The sequence below is a fragment of the Vitis riparia genome, chromosome 9 (genome assembly GCF_004353265.1).
Source record: "Vitis riparia cultivar Riparia Gloire de Montpellier isolate 1030 chromosome 9, EGFV_Vit.rip_1.0, whole genome shotgun sequence".
Classification (NCBI taxonomy): domain Eukaryota; kingdom Viridiplantae; phylum Streptophyta; class Magnoliopsida; order Vitales; family Vitaceae; genus Vitis; species Vitis riparia.
The window spans coordinates 12,874,163-12,886,827 of NC_048439.1; the positions used below are offsets into that span (position 1 = coordinate 12,874,163).

The 12,665-nt window shown below is 31.0% G+C and overlaps 1 protein-coding gene across 1 annotated transcript; it reads right to left on the minus strand.

Moving 5' to 3' along the window:
- Positions 1-9,882: 9,882 nt before the first annotated feature.
- LOC117921830 lies at positions 9,883-12,215 on the minus strand. Its single transcript, XM_034839787.1, has 6 exons — positions 12,114-12,215; positions 11,534-11,737; positions 11,331-11,437; positions 10,918-11,026; positions 10,607-10,807; positions 9,883-10,209 (listed from the first exon to the last, which is right to left on the minus strand). The coding sequence occupies exons 1-6, from the start codon at positions 12,213-12,215 to the stop codon at positions 9,883-9,885; spliced, it is 1,050 nt and encodes a 349-aa protein (XP_034695678.1).
- Positions 12,216-12,665: the final 450 nt, after the last annotated feature.

Here is a 12,665-nt window from a genome sequence, read left to right on the forward strand (position 1 = left end):
TATATATAAATTTCTTACTAAAAAACCAAACAAAAGTGTATCCAAATAAAGCTTAAATTTCTATATATATATATATGTGTGTGTGTGTGTGTATGTATGTATGTATTTTTTTAATGTGTAATAATACATGATAAAAAATATTATAAAAAACCATTTTTATTTCATATTTAAATATTAATTGGGTTATCATAAAAGCTTTCTGGTATAAACGTTATTGAAAAAAGCCTAAACCTTAGACCCTCTAAGATCAAACTACATCCATCTTTCTTTTTAAATCATTCCTCAACTTGCTTAATTTTTGGAGTTTACATGATATACTCATAAGTGGCTCAAGAAAAAGGTACAAAAATTAAAAGATAAAAAGAAATTCACTAACACTTTGAGGGATCAACTCCTCCTAATTATACAACTCAAAAATTGATAAGATATCAATTTCACATCTTATTCCATCAAAATAAATAATTAAATATAGATAATTCTATAACTAATTTCCCTTACAAATAAGAAACAAACTATCAAAGAAATAAAACCAATGACTTACACACTCTCACCTTTAACAATAAAAATAAATACTTCAAAACAAAAGGAACATTGAAACAAAACAAACAAGACGAGGTCTTCTTGCACATAACTTGGCTTCCATGTGTATGACTTAGCAAGCACATTGAAGCCATTATATGCATAACTTATAATTAAAGTAAGTTATATTACAAATAAAATCCTAAGTTTTAGATGCTTTATCCATATTTTAAGAGAAAATTACAAAAATCATTTTTTAATTTTTACCTCCATCTCAATTTAGTCTCTAATTTTTATTATTTAAGTAATATCAATCATAAATTATACGTTGACATTAGGCCCTTTGATTAAGATTTTTTGTTTAAAAAAATGAAAAGTACATAGATAAATTGAAAATATTCAAATATATGATATAAAAACTCATACCAATATTTATTTGCTTGTTAGAAAAATGGCCTATTTGACATTTAGATATAGTTTATGATTGATATTATATATATATATATATATATATATATATAGTTTAAAAGACTAAATTGATATATAAGTGAAAGTATATGGGTGATTTTGTAATTTTTCCTAAGTTTTCTTTTTCTTTTTTTTTTCTTTTAATCCAACACTATTGTCTTCTTAGTTTTGCCTTGTTTTTTTTTTTTTTTTTTCATAAATTCCATCAATTATAATTAGAACAAAGGTTAGAAATTTTTAGTTTTAGTATTGGTCATTCTTCCAAATAATTAGATGGCCTAAAAAATAAATATATTATCATTTTTAGAGTTTTATCAAGAAAAAATACACTTTTTTAAGGTGTCATATATATATATATATATATATAAGGTCCGTGGTAATGAAATTAGTATATTTTTTCTTAATGATTAGGTGTAATATTTATTACCTTTATGGTAACTAACCCAAAAATTGGAGTTTCCTCTTTGTAAAGTTGTCCATGATAAAACATAGATTGGAGCATAACAGCTAAGTTTAGGAGAAAACATTCATTTCCTATCATTTTTCATTTTAAATATTTAATGTTCATACCACAGAACTTTTGTTCAAACATGAATGTAGCTATTAATTTATGTATTATATAAACACTACAAGAAAAAAGCCTTTCGTTGACAGCTTTTCACCATCAAGGTGAGGTATATCTGTCAAGGTATGTTACTATTTATATATGTCATCTATGCCAGTGTCAAGAAAAGTTTAAAGTTATCTTGACATTTACATATGTCAAGGTTGTTTCTATTTCTACCAATGATCGAATGTTTGTTAGTATGACATATGTCAATGTTTCTTTCACTTTTGTCAAGGTTGATATGTCAAGATTTTTTGATCTTATGTCAATGTTAACTTGCTCTTCTGTTAAGGTTACTACAACAAATGTCAAGGATAAGTATAATATGTCAAGATTTCTAGTTATTGCAATGTCAATGTTGGACATTGGCCATCTGTCAAGGTTGCCTATGACAAATTTAATATTATTTTACTATAATGGAAAATAAACTTGTTACCATATGAAACTTGTTTCCAAATTAAATTTGATCCATATTTAATTATGATAATAATAACTAAGTCCTAAAAAAAAGTAAATAAACTATTACTCAAGGGAAAATTATTATAGATACATTTGAATATTAAAAACACAATGGAATAAATCTTTTTTCTACTTACTCTCTATTTTCTATATACAAAAAAAACTAATTACAAATATTCAATTAAGATAATATACAAACTTAAATTGAAAGTACAATACTATCTTCGTAAGAGGTGGTCATTAATTCTTCATCATCTTCTTCTTTTTTGCTATATTTCTTGAATACCTAGTAAGAGAGACACACATTTACCATTGTATATGTGATTTTGTGCCCTTTTATTAACTGATTTAGTTTTGAAACATATGCTTATGTTGAGCATAGGTTTTTTGCTAGCATCATATGCCCTCTTGGAAATTACAAAGTCATTATGCTTTTTTTAGACCTAGTTTGTCTAATGTTAAAAACTCAGATCCCATGGTCAATCTAGTTGTTTTCAGAACTTCCATGATACCAACTCTTGTTTCATTATAAATACATAACCACTAGTAGATTCAATGTCCTTTCTACTAGACATCCAATTTTCATCATTGAACCCCTTTAGGGTCAGGGATAACTATTTTAACTAAATGCCTCAACACTTTCAAGAACTTATAGAAAGGTCTTTATCTTTTCCATAACTCATTTATATGGAGTTATATCTCTATCCAAGATATAATTTTGAATATTGTAACTCTTGGACTTCACTCATGACGATCTTAGTGCCTATCATTATGTACTCCTAAACTTTCCTCAAGTCAGCATCCTTTATCTTATACTTTCCTCAAGAAACTCCCACAATTCCTTTGTAGTATTTATATGACTATACACATTATGTACTATGCTGTCCAAACCATTAAGGATGTTGCTTTTCCACAAGAAATGAGAATGATTTCAAGCTTCCACAATTGCATGTACTTGCACATTACTTTCACCTCCCTTGAAACGGGGTCATCCTTTTGTAAGACCCAAGCAAGCTTTAGAGTTATGAAATAAAATAACATTTTTTGTTAACCCCTCTTAAATTGTATTCTAAGGAAATTCTCTAGCTTAAATAATAATTGTTTTGCAAAATATTGAAAAATATCTGCACTAATAACCATGATTAATCGAGGCTATAGTTTGATTGTGTCCTTAAGGTGAATTTGTCTCATTCAAATGCTTGTTGTTTAGTGACAATCATGTCCTAAGATACAATGATAACATTCTTGTGATAGCTTACTTCAAATCATAAGAAATGGTGAATCAAATAATGTTTGCAATCTCTACATGAGAATAGATTATTAAAATGGCAAAAGATTAAAGAAATTTTGTTACCAACTTCTAATTATTGTTATAATCCATAATTATCTCGTGGTGGTAGCCTACATATTGAGGGGTTTTGACCACAAGGAGAAAAACACTTTAAAATATATATATATATATATATATATGATAGCCACTAAAAAAATTGAAATTAAATATGTATGGAGTTCCTAAGTGAATAGAATTTTGATATAAAAAACAAAATGGAAACTTAATTTTTACCCTTTAAGCTAATGTGGTGCCAATTTTTCCAAATGTACCTACAAGATTAGGAAGTAGGCTCAATAGAGCATTTATTAGCTACATTTTATGAGTTCCAACAAGTTTCAATTGTTATGAAAATTATCTTGTCTTTCTTTTAATAATTTTTGGCTTATTATTTATCCAAATATAATATATTGAAAATCATAATGAAACTAAAGAACTTACATCCGCTACTCAAAACGTAAAGGCAATAGATTCACCAATAAATTAAGGCTTAAACTCTTACAAAATTTCAAAGCTCATAAACCTTATATTGTATGATCATGAGTAATTTATCAAATAGTAGAAAAAAAAATTAAAACTTAAGATAAAAAAAAATTAAAACTCAAGCAAAAATGGAGAGTACCTTAATAAGAAACACATCAAAGTAGAACTTGTTGGAGAGGACATGCGCAACTTCGCCAAAGAGCCTACACATTGCTTATAAAGGTTGAAGAAAAAGAAAAAGAAGAAGAGGGATTCACAAGCATGAGGGATAATTTAGAGATAAAGAAATTGAGAGATTGAGAAGAATATTTAATAATAGAGGAGTGGAGATGGTTTAATCGCCAAACAATTAAGAAAGAAGGTGATACTCACATTGATTGAGATTGTGAAAATTTGTTTTTTGTTTCTTTGATTTTCTTAGGAAACAAACAGAGAATTAGGGCTTTGGATTTTCAAAGATTTTGAGACTAAGTTGGTTGAAACGATAGCCAAAAGTTTCACTATTTGGAGGCACATTATAAAGATTCATTCCTTATAAAGCAAAACATAAAAAGTAAAATAAAATTAAAGCTCTAATTATATTTGATTCTTAAGAGATATTTTGTGTTTTTCTAAGAAATTTTTTAAAAAGTAATAACTTGATTTTATTTCTTTCATTTTATCCCATCACATTTACCTTTGTCAGTATAGAAATTTTTTTCAAGTGTTTCTTAAAATATTTCTACCATAAACAAAATAGTGTCTCTATTTTCTTGATAATTGATGTAATTGAAAAATTAAAGTTAAGATAATTTTACATATTTTAAACCTTTAGATTAATTTTAAGTTTTTTGGAAAAATATGAAAAAAAAATTAAAATTAAAACATCTTTTCAAAAACCAAATTGAATTTTATAAATATTAAAAAAATTTATTAGATTTGAAAATATTCATATTCAAATATTTTAAAGATAAAATGTTATAACGTTGATTATTTATTACTATAATTAGAGGGAGAATTTTTTTTATTATTTAAACTATTTTGTTACCATGTCCAGTGAAAGAATAGGGCATTAGGCTAAGAAAGGTATTAAGATACCATAAAACTATTATCAATTTGCATTAGTTGGTTTGCCAGATTTTGGGTCTAAGTTTGTCAAATGAAGTTGTTTGTAACCTTGCTTAGTTGTATAATCTTTAAATTCTTATTATTATGTTCGCAAGACTTTGGGCTTAACGTTATTAAATGAGGTATGATTGCAAGCCGACTTAGAGTGTGTTTGACAGTGATTCTAGCAAGTATTTTTAGCATCTCTAATACTTAAAAGACAAAAAATTTCAAGTGTTGGAAATACTATAAACACTTCCTAAAATTACTATCAAACGTACTCTTAATTATGTAATTTTCAAATGATTGTTATTAATATTATCATCAATTATAATCATTCATGTTTGGCTCCACTCAAAAAAGTTGATTATGTAATATTCCAAGTATAATGTAACTAATGATTAAATTATTATATTTCCCTTATTTATAAATTAATATTCATATTTACATAAATTGAAACTCTTAATAACAAACCTATAGAAACCTTCAGAAGTTAATTTTTCAAATTTAGAAACTAAAATCTATATCCCAAATTATTAATTATTCTAATTGACTTAATAGAAACCAAATCTTTTTATTTTTATTTTTATTTTTTTTAAATTCCCAAACTTAAAGTATATTTTCCAACACTTATAAAGCTAGTATATATATATATATAAATGTGCAAAAAGTTCAATGTTTGTTATATGGATATGTTTTTTGTTTTTGTTAAACTAGAGCTTCTTGGACCAACATTCACCATAAATTCATTCATGAACCAATTTTAAGTCAAAACTAGGGGGAATCTCAATCTATTCATCTATAAAATAATATACTATAACTTCCATCAGCATCATGTTATTTTCTAATGAACATAATCCATCTATTTGTTGTCAAAAAATATCAGTTTGATTCATCACCATACAAATCAACTATGTACTTTCATCTGATTGTTTTTAATATCTATTTTCCATCACCTAGTTGTAGTACAATCAACTTAATTTTTGGATTTAGTTGAAATCATGCAAAATTAATAAAAGCTCTCAATCAAAATGAACCAACATTTTCAAAATGGAACATATAAGTTCAATTTCATAGGCCCAATATTATCTCCCATATCATGCTCATGACATACACAGTGAAAGAAGAAAATCATAATTAAAGCCCTCACACTAATGATATTTATGAAATATTGGAATATATAAAAAAAACCATTTGGTCTCACTAAAAGTCTAGCATCTCCAAGCTTAGAATGATAGTGTCTCTCATATCAATTGAGATCATAAATGCTGTAACACTCAGCTGGAAAAGCTCCAGTGTGTTAATGAATTAAGAAGACAAGTTATAAGCATATGAATATGTAATTTTCTCATATCAACATAAGAGAGTTTTTGAAACTAAAAAACATAATTACTTTGATTTGGCTTATTTGTTCAATTATAAGAATGTGTTTAAGAGGTTCCAAGTACCTTCGATTTGATTATCATTGTAAGGAGCATTTGATGTTGTTATCCTTGTGATCTCACTCATGAAGGAGCGCTTCAATTACACATTCTTGAGTTCCTCGCTTGTTAAAATGATTGATGACAAGTGATGTGATGTCGTCAGGAGGTTTATAAAAGTTCAAAGGCATGCACACATTATTACTAACTAGGTTCTTACCTCTCTTCTTTTTGTTGTCAGTGGTTTGTATCTCCATGCAAAGACCATACCTGTCCCATTCATAGGCTTTAAGGAGGTCAAAGTCCTTTTTTAATTGTCATACCATCGAAAATAGCCAACAATTTTTTTTAAGTGTGCAATGCTAAGACACCAATCGTAGCCAAACTTTCCGAAGGCGCATATCAAAAGCAACATAAATGCAACCAGGGCAACACAGCAGATACAAGAACCTTCCCAATTTCTATTTTATTTAAAAACTATAAGATTACAAAACTTTTTAAGTATACCAATACTTGTACAATTTTTCCCAATAGATAAACCAAAACCTCATAAGAAAATGACACAATTTGCTTTCTCTCCAAATTACTCACCCTCAATCTTTCTCTACAATGTAGAGGTTTTTATTGAGGAGCCTAAGTGGTGTTATGCAACCTGTCACAAACCACCCAACTAAAGATACTCCTTTTTAATAAAGGTACCTCTTCATGCTTCTACTAATCAACAAGTATCTGATGTTCCCTTTCATGCTGAACCAAGTCTTATCCCTTCAAGGTACCTCTTGCCAATAGGTTCCTTTGTAACCACCTCATGTAACTCGGCCACACATACCCTTCTTTGATCCAATCAACGCAAGGTCATGTCTAGTTCTCTTCTTTCAAGCCAAGCTCATGCCAATCTAGTCGTTGGCCCTTTTTCATGTGAGTTAGCTCACATTAAACACCTTGTGTGCATGCCACCAGCCTACATCAGTCATCTTACCTTGACCATGCCCATGTGTTCAGCCATCTCTCTAAGGCATTAATGCGCATTGACGCACTGATATCCACTGTCCACCCTTAAGCCATGTCTAAGCGCCCATGACACCAAGGTGGTGTTGTTCTTGCCTAATGTACCAGCCTTTTGCCATGTACCAACATGTCTACGTTGGTCCGATTGTTGTTTTGGCTTCTCATGCCATGCCCAAGTCTCTCTTGGTTGCAGCTATGTGCTATGGCATTGCACCCATGGGTAGTCATCCATGTGCACAGGGCATTTCACTCCTATGTTAACCAGTTGTAATGCATTTGAGATCTTCCTCATTGTTGTAACAACACACAATGCTTGTGTCTAAGACCCTTCTTGGTGTAGCAACATGCCATGGCATTGCGAGCCCATGGCTTGTTTGTCCCATGCATAAGGCATTGCACACCTATTCAACACATTAGGCACCCATCTGAGGCATCCATATTACTATAGTAGCACCATGCCGTGTTGAGGCCCTCCTTAGTTACAATAGCTTGCCATGGCATTGCACCCATGGCCCATTGACTCACCTCCATGCACAAGGTTGACCATCCTCATGCCAACGTTGGTAAGGGATAGGTTGTACCACGCCCCATGCCATTGCGACCATGGGTTACATGCCATATATGTCTTGGAGCCTATGTGTGCATGCTAGCATGCCATTTGTATCTCATACACCTATATCAGTTTGGTTTTCTATTAATGCTACAAGGCTTTGAAACAAGAAAACATCTATTCTTCACCAAATAACATACATGTTCATTTCCTTCTTAAATCTCATCAACTTAGTTTGAAAATAATTTTAAAGAGAATAATGAGATATAGCTTAGTAGAAAAGGATTCAACTTTAACAATAAAATTTATAAAACAAGTTCCAAAAACATCTTGTACACTATAATGCAACAATTCAATGTAACATCAACTTTAACTCAACAATAGCAGGTATAATCAGACAAACCAATATATTTCAAATCATATACTTCCCTTGATGATTTCATTTCAATGGCCTATAAAAATTATTAACTTAAAAGTATTTGGGGCTCTCACCAAGGTACATGCATCCATGCTCCTCCATTAATTCACACATAGATATTCCTAAGGGATGTTTTTAGGTCATTCACCCTAGGGTACTCTACCCTTCTTCCTTTAAGGATCCCCACTCACAAACCGTTCCCCATATTACCTTTCATCGCAAACCACCCTTACTTTGTCCTTTTTTTTTTTTTCTTTTTTCAGAAGTTATGTCGGTGCTTTCAGCACATGTCTATGTCGACAAGTTATTTCCAGTAAGAATAGAGTATATCTCAATAAAATAAATTATACTTCAAACATGAGCAATAATTTTCAAAGAATAATTCTAATATTTACACCATTAGAATTTCTACATACGCATGCACCATACCACCCATTAAATCATTTTTAAAACTAGATTCAACCAAACTTTTGGTCCAAGTTTTTTTTTTAAATAACCAGAAAAAAAAAACAAAAAATCCCTACTTATCAAACAACTTGAGTAACCTCAACCTTTAGTTTTTCTTTTCACTTCACTTTTAAATTGCCTTTCAAATTCTCTCCCAAAAACTTCCCTCTCCACCTTCACATTTCAACTTTTATACCCAAAATAGAGACTGGACTTCAAGGTGTTTTCACATGTTCCCCTTGAAACCTCTCTTAGTGTCTTTCCCAGCTCTAGTTTCTCACACTTGGACCAACCCTTTTTGTACCACAAAAAAATAGCTAGATCCCCTCACTACCAAGTAAAATAATTACCTCCCGTTGAAATCTCGATCACCCAACTCAACTAGCTAGCTTACTAAGCAACCAACTTACTTTTGACCAACAAAAGCATAGAAACAACATTACTCTTCAACCATCTTTCTCTTAGCTTAAAAAGTCACTTAACAAACTAACCAACTTCTTTAATTAACCAACGAAAAACTTTAGTTAACCAAGACGACACTAAACCTCATTATGGAATCAATCATTCTTAAATTATCCTTTAACAAAATCAGGGTATTATAATAAAATCTAGTTCATTATAGTTATTTGGTCAATATCCAAACAATATTATTGATTTTTCATAAAAATCAAAAAACTGATTTAAGTACTATTAGCAGAAGCGTTATAAACTAAAAATGCTATAAACAAGACCAATGTTTAGCATAATTTTTTTGAAACTGGTTCTAAATATTACCCCTTTGACACAACAAATAGAGTGAAGGGAGAAAAACAGAACAATAATAGAAGGAAAATGGAAAGAATATAGAAAGCAATAACGTTATAATAGCAAGAGTCCTAATTAAAGTGCTCACACCTTGTCTATTGGCCATCAAACTTTTTTCTTCCAATCAACCAATGTCTCCCAAAAATCCTTTACATTCTAAAGTGATGTAGGAATTATAGTAGAATACACAAAATCATTCCCAGACTATGCTGTAAAACTAGATTTTTCAGTATCTTTGTCTTCAAAATTACTTTAAGTGATACAACTGTATGGGGGATTTGTTTAAATTGATGGTGCTTCTGTAATTATTTTCCTTGGATTAGCCCTTTTCCTGCTCCCAATCCAACAATAATCATAGCCTTCCTCTGGATTCACCAAAAAATAAGGTTTCCAACTCCGTTTCTGGGGTATGCTGACAGGTTTGTCAGTAGTTTCTACAAGAAGCTTCTTAGTAGAATGTTGATCTAATCTATTCAAAGGATTCCCGTCTATAAAAGTGTCATTCTTCGTCTGAGAAGCATCATTGCTGATCATTGACTTCAAAGATTCTTCCCCAGATGATCCAACTTCTCTAGGACAGACAATATCTTCCGAGAACATTTTAGCCTCCTGTTCAACGAAAAATTGTTTTCCTATCAAAGATGTTAAACTTAAGTTATTTCAGAAAATGTAATTGAGAATGAGTAAATGCACATTGTTAAAATCTGTTGTCTTCTGCGGTAGTACTGTGCAGCCTCAGGTAGCTGGATGCATGCCAATTAAAAGATCTAGTCTAAAAACATGACTGAATTTGCACCCACTAAAACTTTTTTATATAGTATTCGATAAACTAACAGTAGTCAAAAGCATGTACAAGTCGTTGAACATGACTTCTTCACATAAGATAGAATTAATATAGATGTACAAGATTATGGGAAACATAAATCTATTAGTGATGGAGCTAGGGTATGCAACCTAGTCCAAATTCGTGCACTGGAAGTGAAACAAAAAACTATGAAAAACTCACCAAATGTTCCCGTGAACCACTGTCATTGAGATTATTTTGTCGGGTATTAGATTCATTTTGGTAAATGGTAGCAACCGCTGGAGCATAATCACTTAAACGAGTTCCCAGGCATTTTACCACTTCAATGAGATAGGGCCTAAGCTTGGCTGCACAGTTGGTTATAACTTTCTCTCCCAACCTCCAACAAATAGGTGAAACATTCTGAACAAACAACAAAACATGTCAATAAATATTATGAAGTTAAAAATGAAAACCCAGGAACTAAATAAAATCAAGCAAAAGATGATTATTGCCTTATTATCCTTTCTCACAGTAGCTAGAATGGGACTAACAAGCTCAACCAGAACATATTCACTTTCATCCATGACCAGAGTCATAATAGTCTCCATGGCTGAAAATACTTCTTCTGGGTGCTCAGACCTTAAAGTCAAATAAGAGAGTATCAATTGAATATTCTATCATGATCAAGTAAGAATGCTTCCGCTCTTTGATTTAAAGCTATAGAAATTTGTTTGTTGCTAGTTTGATTTAAAAAATTATTTTTCTAATTATAAAACCAGCATTCACATAAACATATATAGACAGGTAAGTACAGTCTTTGCATTCACTAAATCAAGGGAAGAACAACATATATAATTAAATCTCTCACCTAATGACATTTAGAAAAAGTTGGAACATATCAATAATTATTTGGTCACATTCAAGGTCCAGCATCACCAGGCACCATCTGTAGGTTGCAAAACTCTTAAGAATCGAAATGGCCTTGGAATAACAAGGACTCGTCATATCAGACAAGTTCTCAAATGATGCTACAGTCAACTGGAAAATTTCCTGTGTGCCAATGAAATGAAGAAAAGTTATGAGCATGTAGTTGAGTGTTGATGAAAAAAAAAAAAAAAAAAACTTCTTATCTGGCATATTAAGTACCATCATTTGATTATCATTGTAAGGAGCATTTGGTGCCGTTATCCTTGTGATCTCACTTATGCAGGCAACAGCTGACACTTTGACAACACAATTTCCATGCTTCAAGATTTGATCTGTGACTAATGCTTCCATGAGAGGTGAAAGTGCAATCTTTGTTGACATACATGGTTGTTGTTCCACCTTTGCCAAATAAGACTCAGCCTTCTGAAAGACAGAATGAAAGAAGAGGATGAATCAATTCACAAAAACTTATTGTTACACTCAACACAAGTAATAAGCAGAAAACAGTCAAGTCATTGGAAAAGGATAACCCATAAAGCTAGAATCATTATCCCACAGATAGCATACCCATATGAAACGATCTAATAGGCAATTAATTCAACAGAAGAAAAGAAAAAAATATCAACGAATTCAGTAGGATAAAAACAGGATCCACTTAATAGGCATTTGATGGAAAATGAAAACGCATATGAAACGATCACTTTATAGATCAACAAAGAAAGATTAAAAACACCATGCCACACACAAAAGTTGATTGTACCACCCACATATATATGGATATATAAAGCAAGAGAGTTACTTCAAGAAGAGGCAAGAGTTTGTCAGCAGAAGATGGAGGGTGCAGAAGCCTATTCCCAACATCTCTTAGCTTTGCTTCAAACCCATTACTTGCAGAAGCCATCTCTATACAAATCTAAAGCCTAGAAGATATCGAAGATAATGCAAACAAAATCTCTTATAGAGAGAACCCTAGCTTTCGGATTCTGCCCAATTTATAAATTTCTCTTTAATTCAGAAATTTGAAGTTCGGAATTGCTGTTCTCACTTGCCAGTGTGCCTCTACGTGGCTTTACTCTGCCAGTGCTGTTATGAATAGACTGTGGGCTGGCCTTTTATGGTTTCCTGAATTTACATGCCTACCCTTTTTGTTTTCTCATTCCTGTTTCTTTTACATCCAATGTCCGCAGAAACTTCTTTTTCTTAACACAATTTAATATTTTTTTAAACCTTTTAAAATTTTTAATAATAGAGTTAAATATAGAAGAGGTAGAGAGTTAGGTACAAAATATATATGACTAAACAAGTCACAAGTATGTTTAAAGTGGTTTGACTTGTAGCAGATTAGACTATG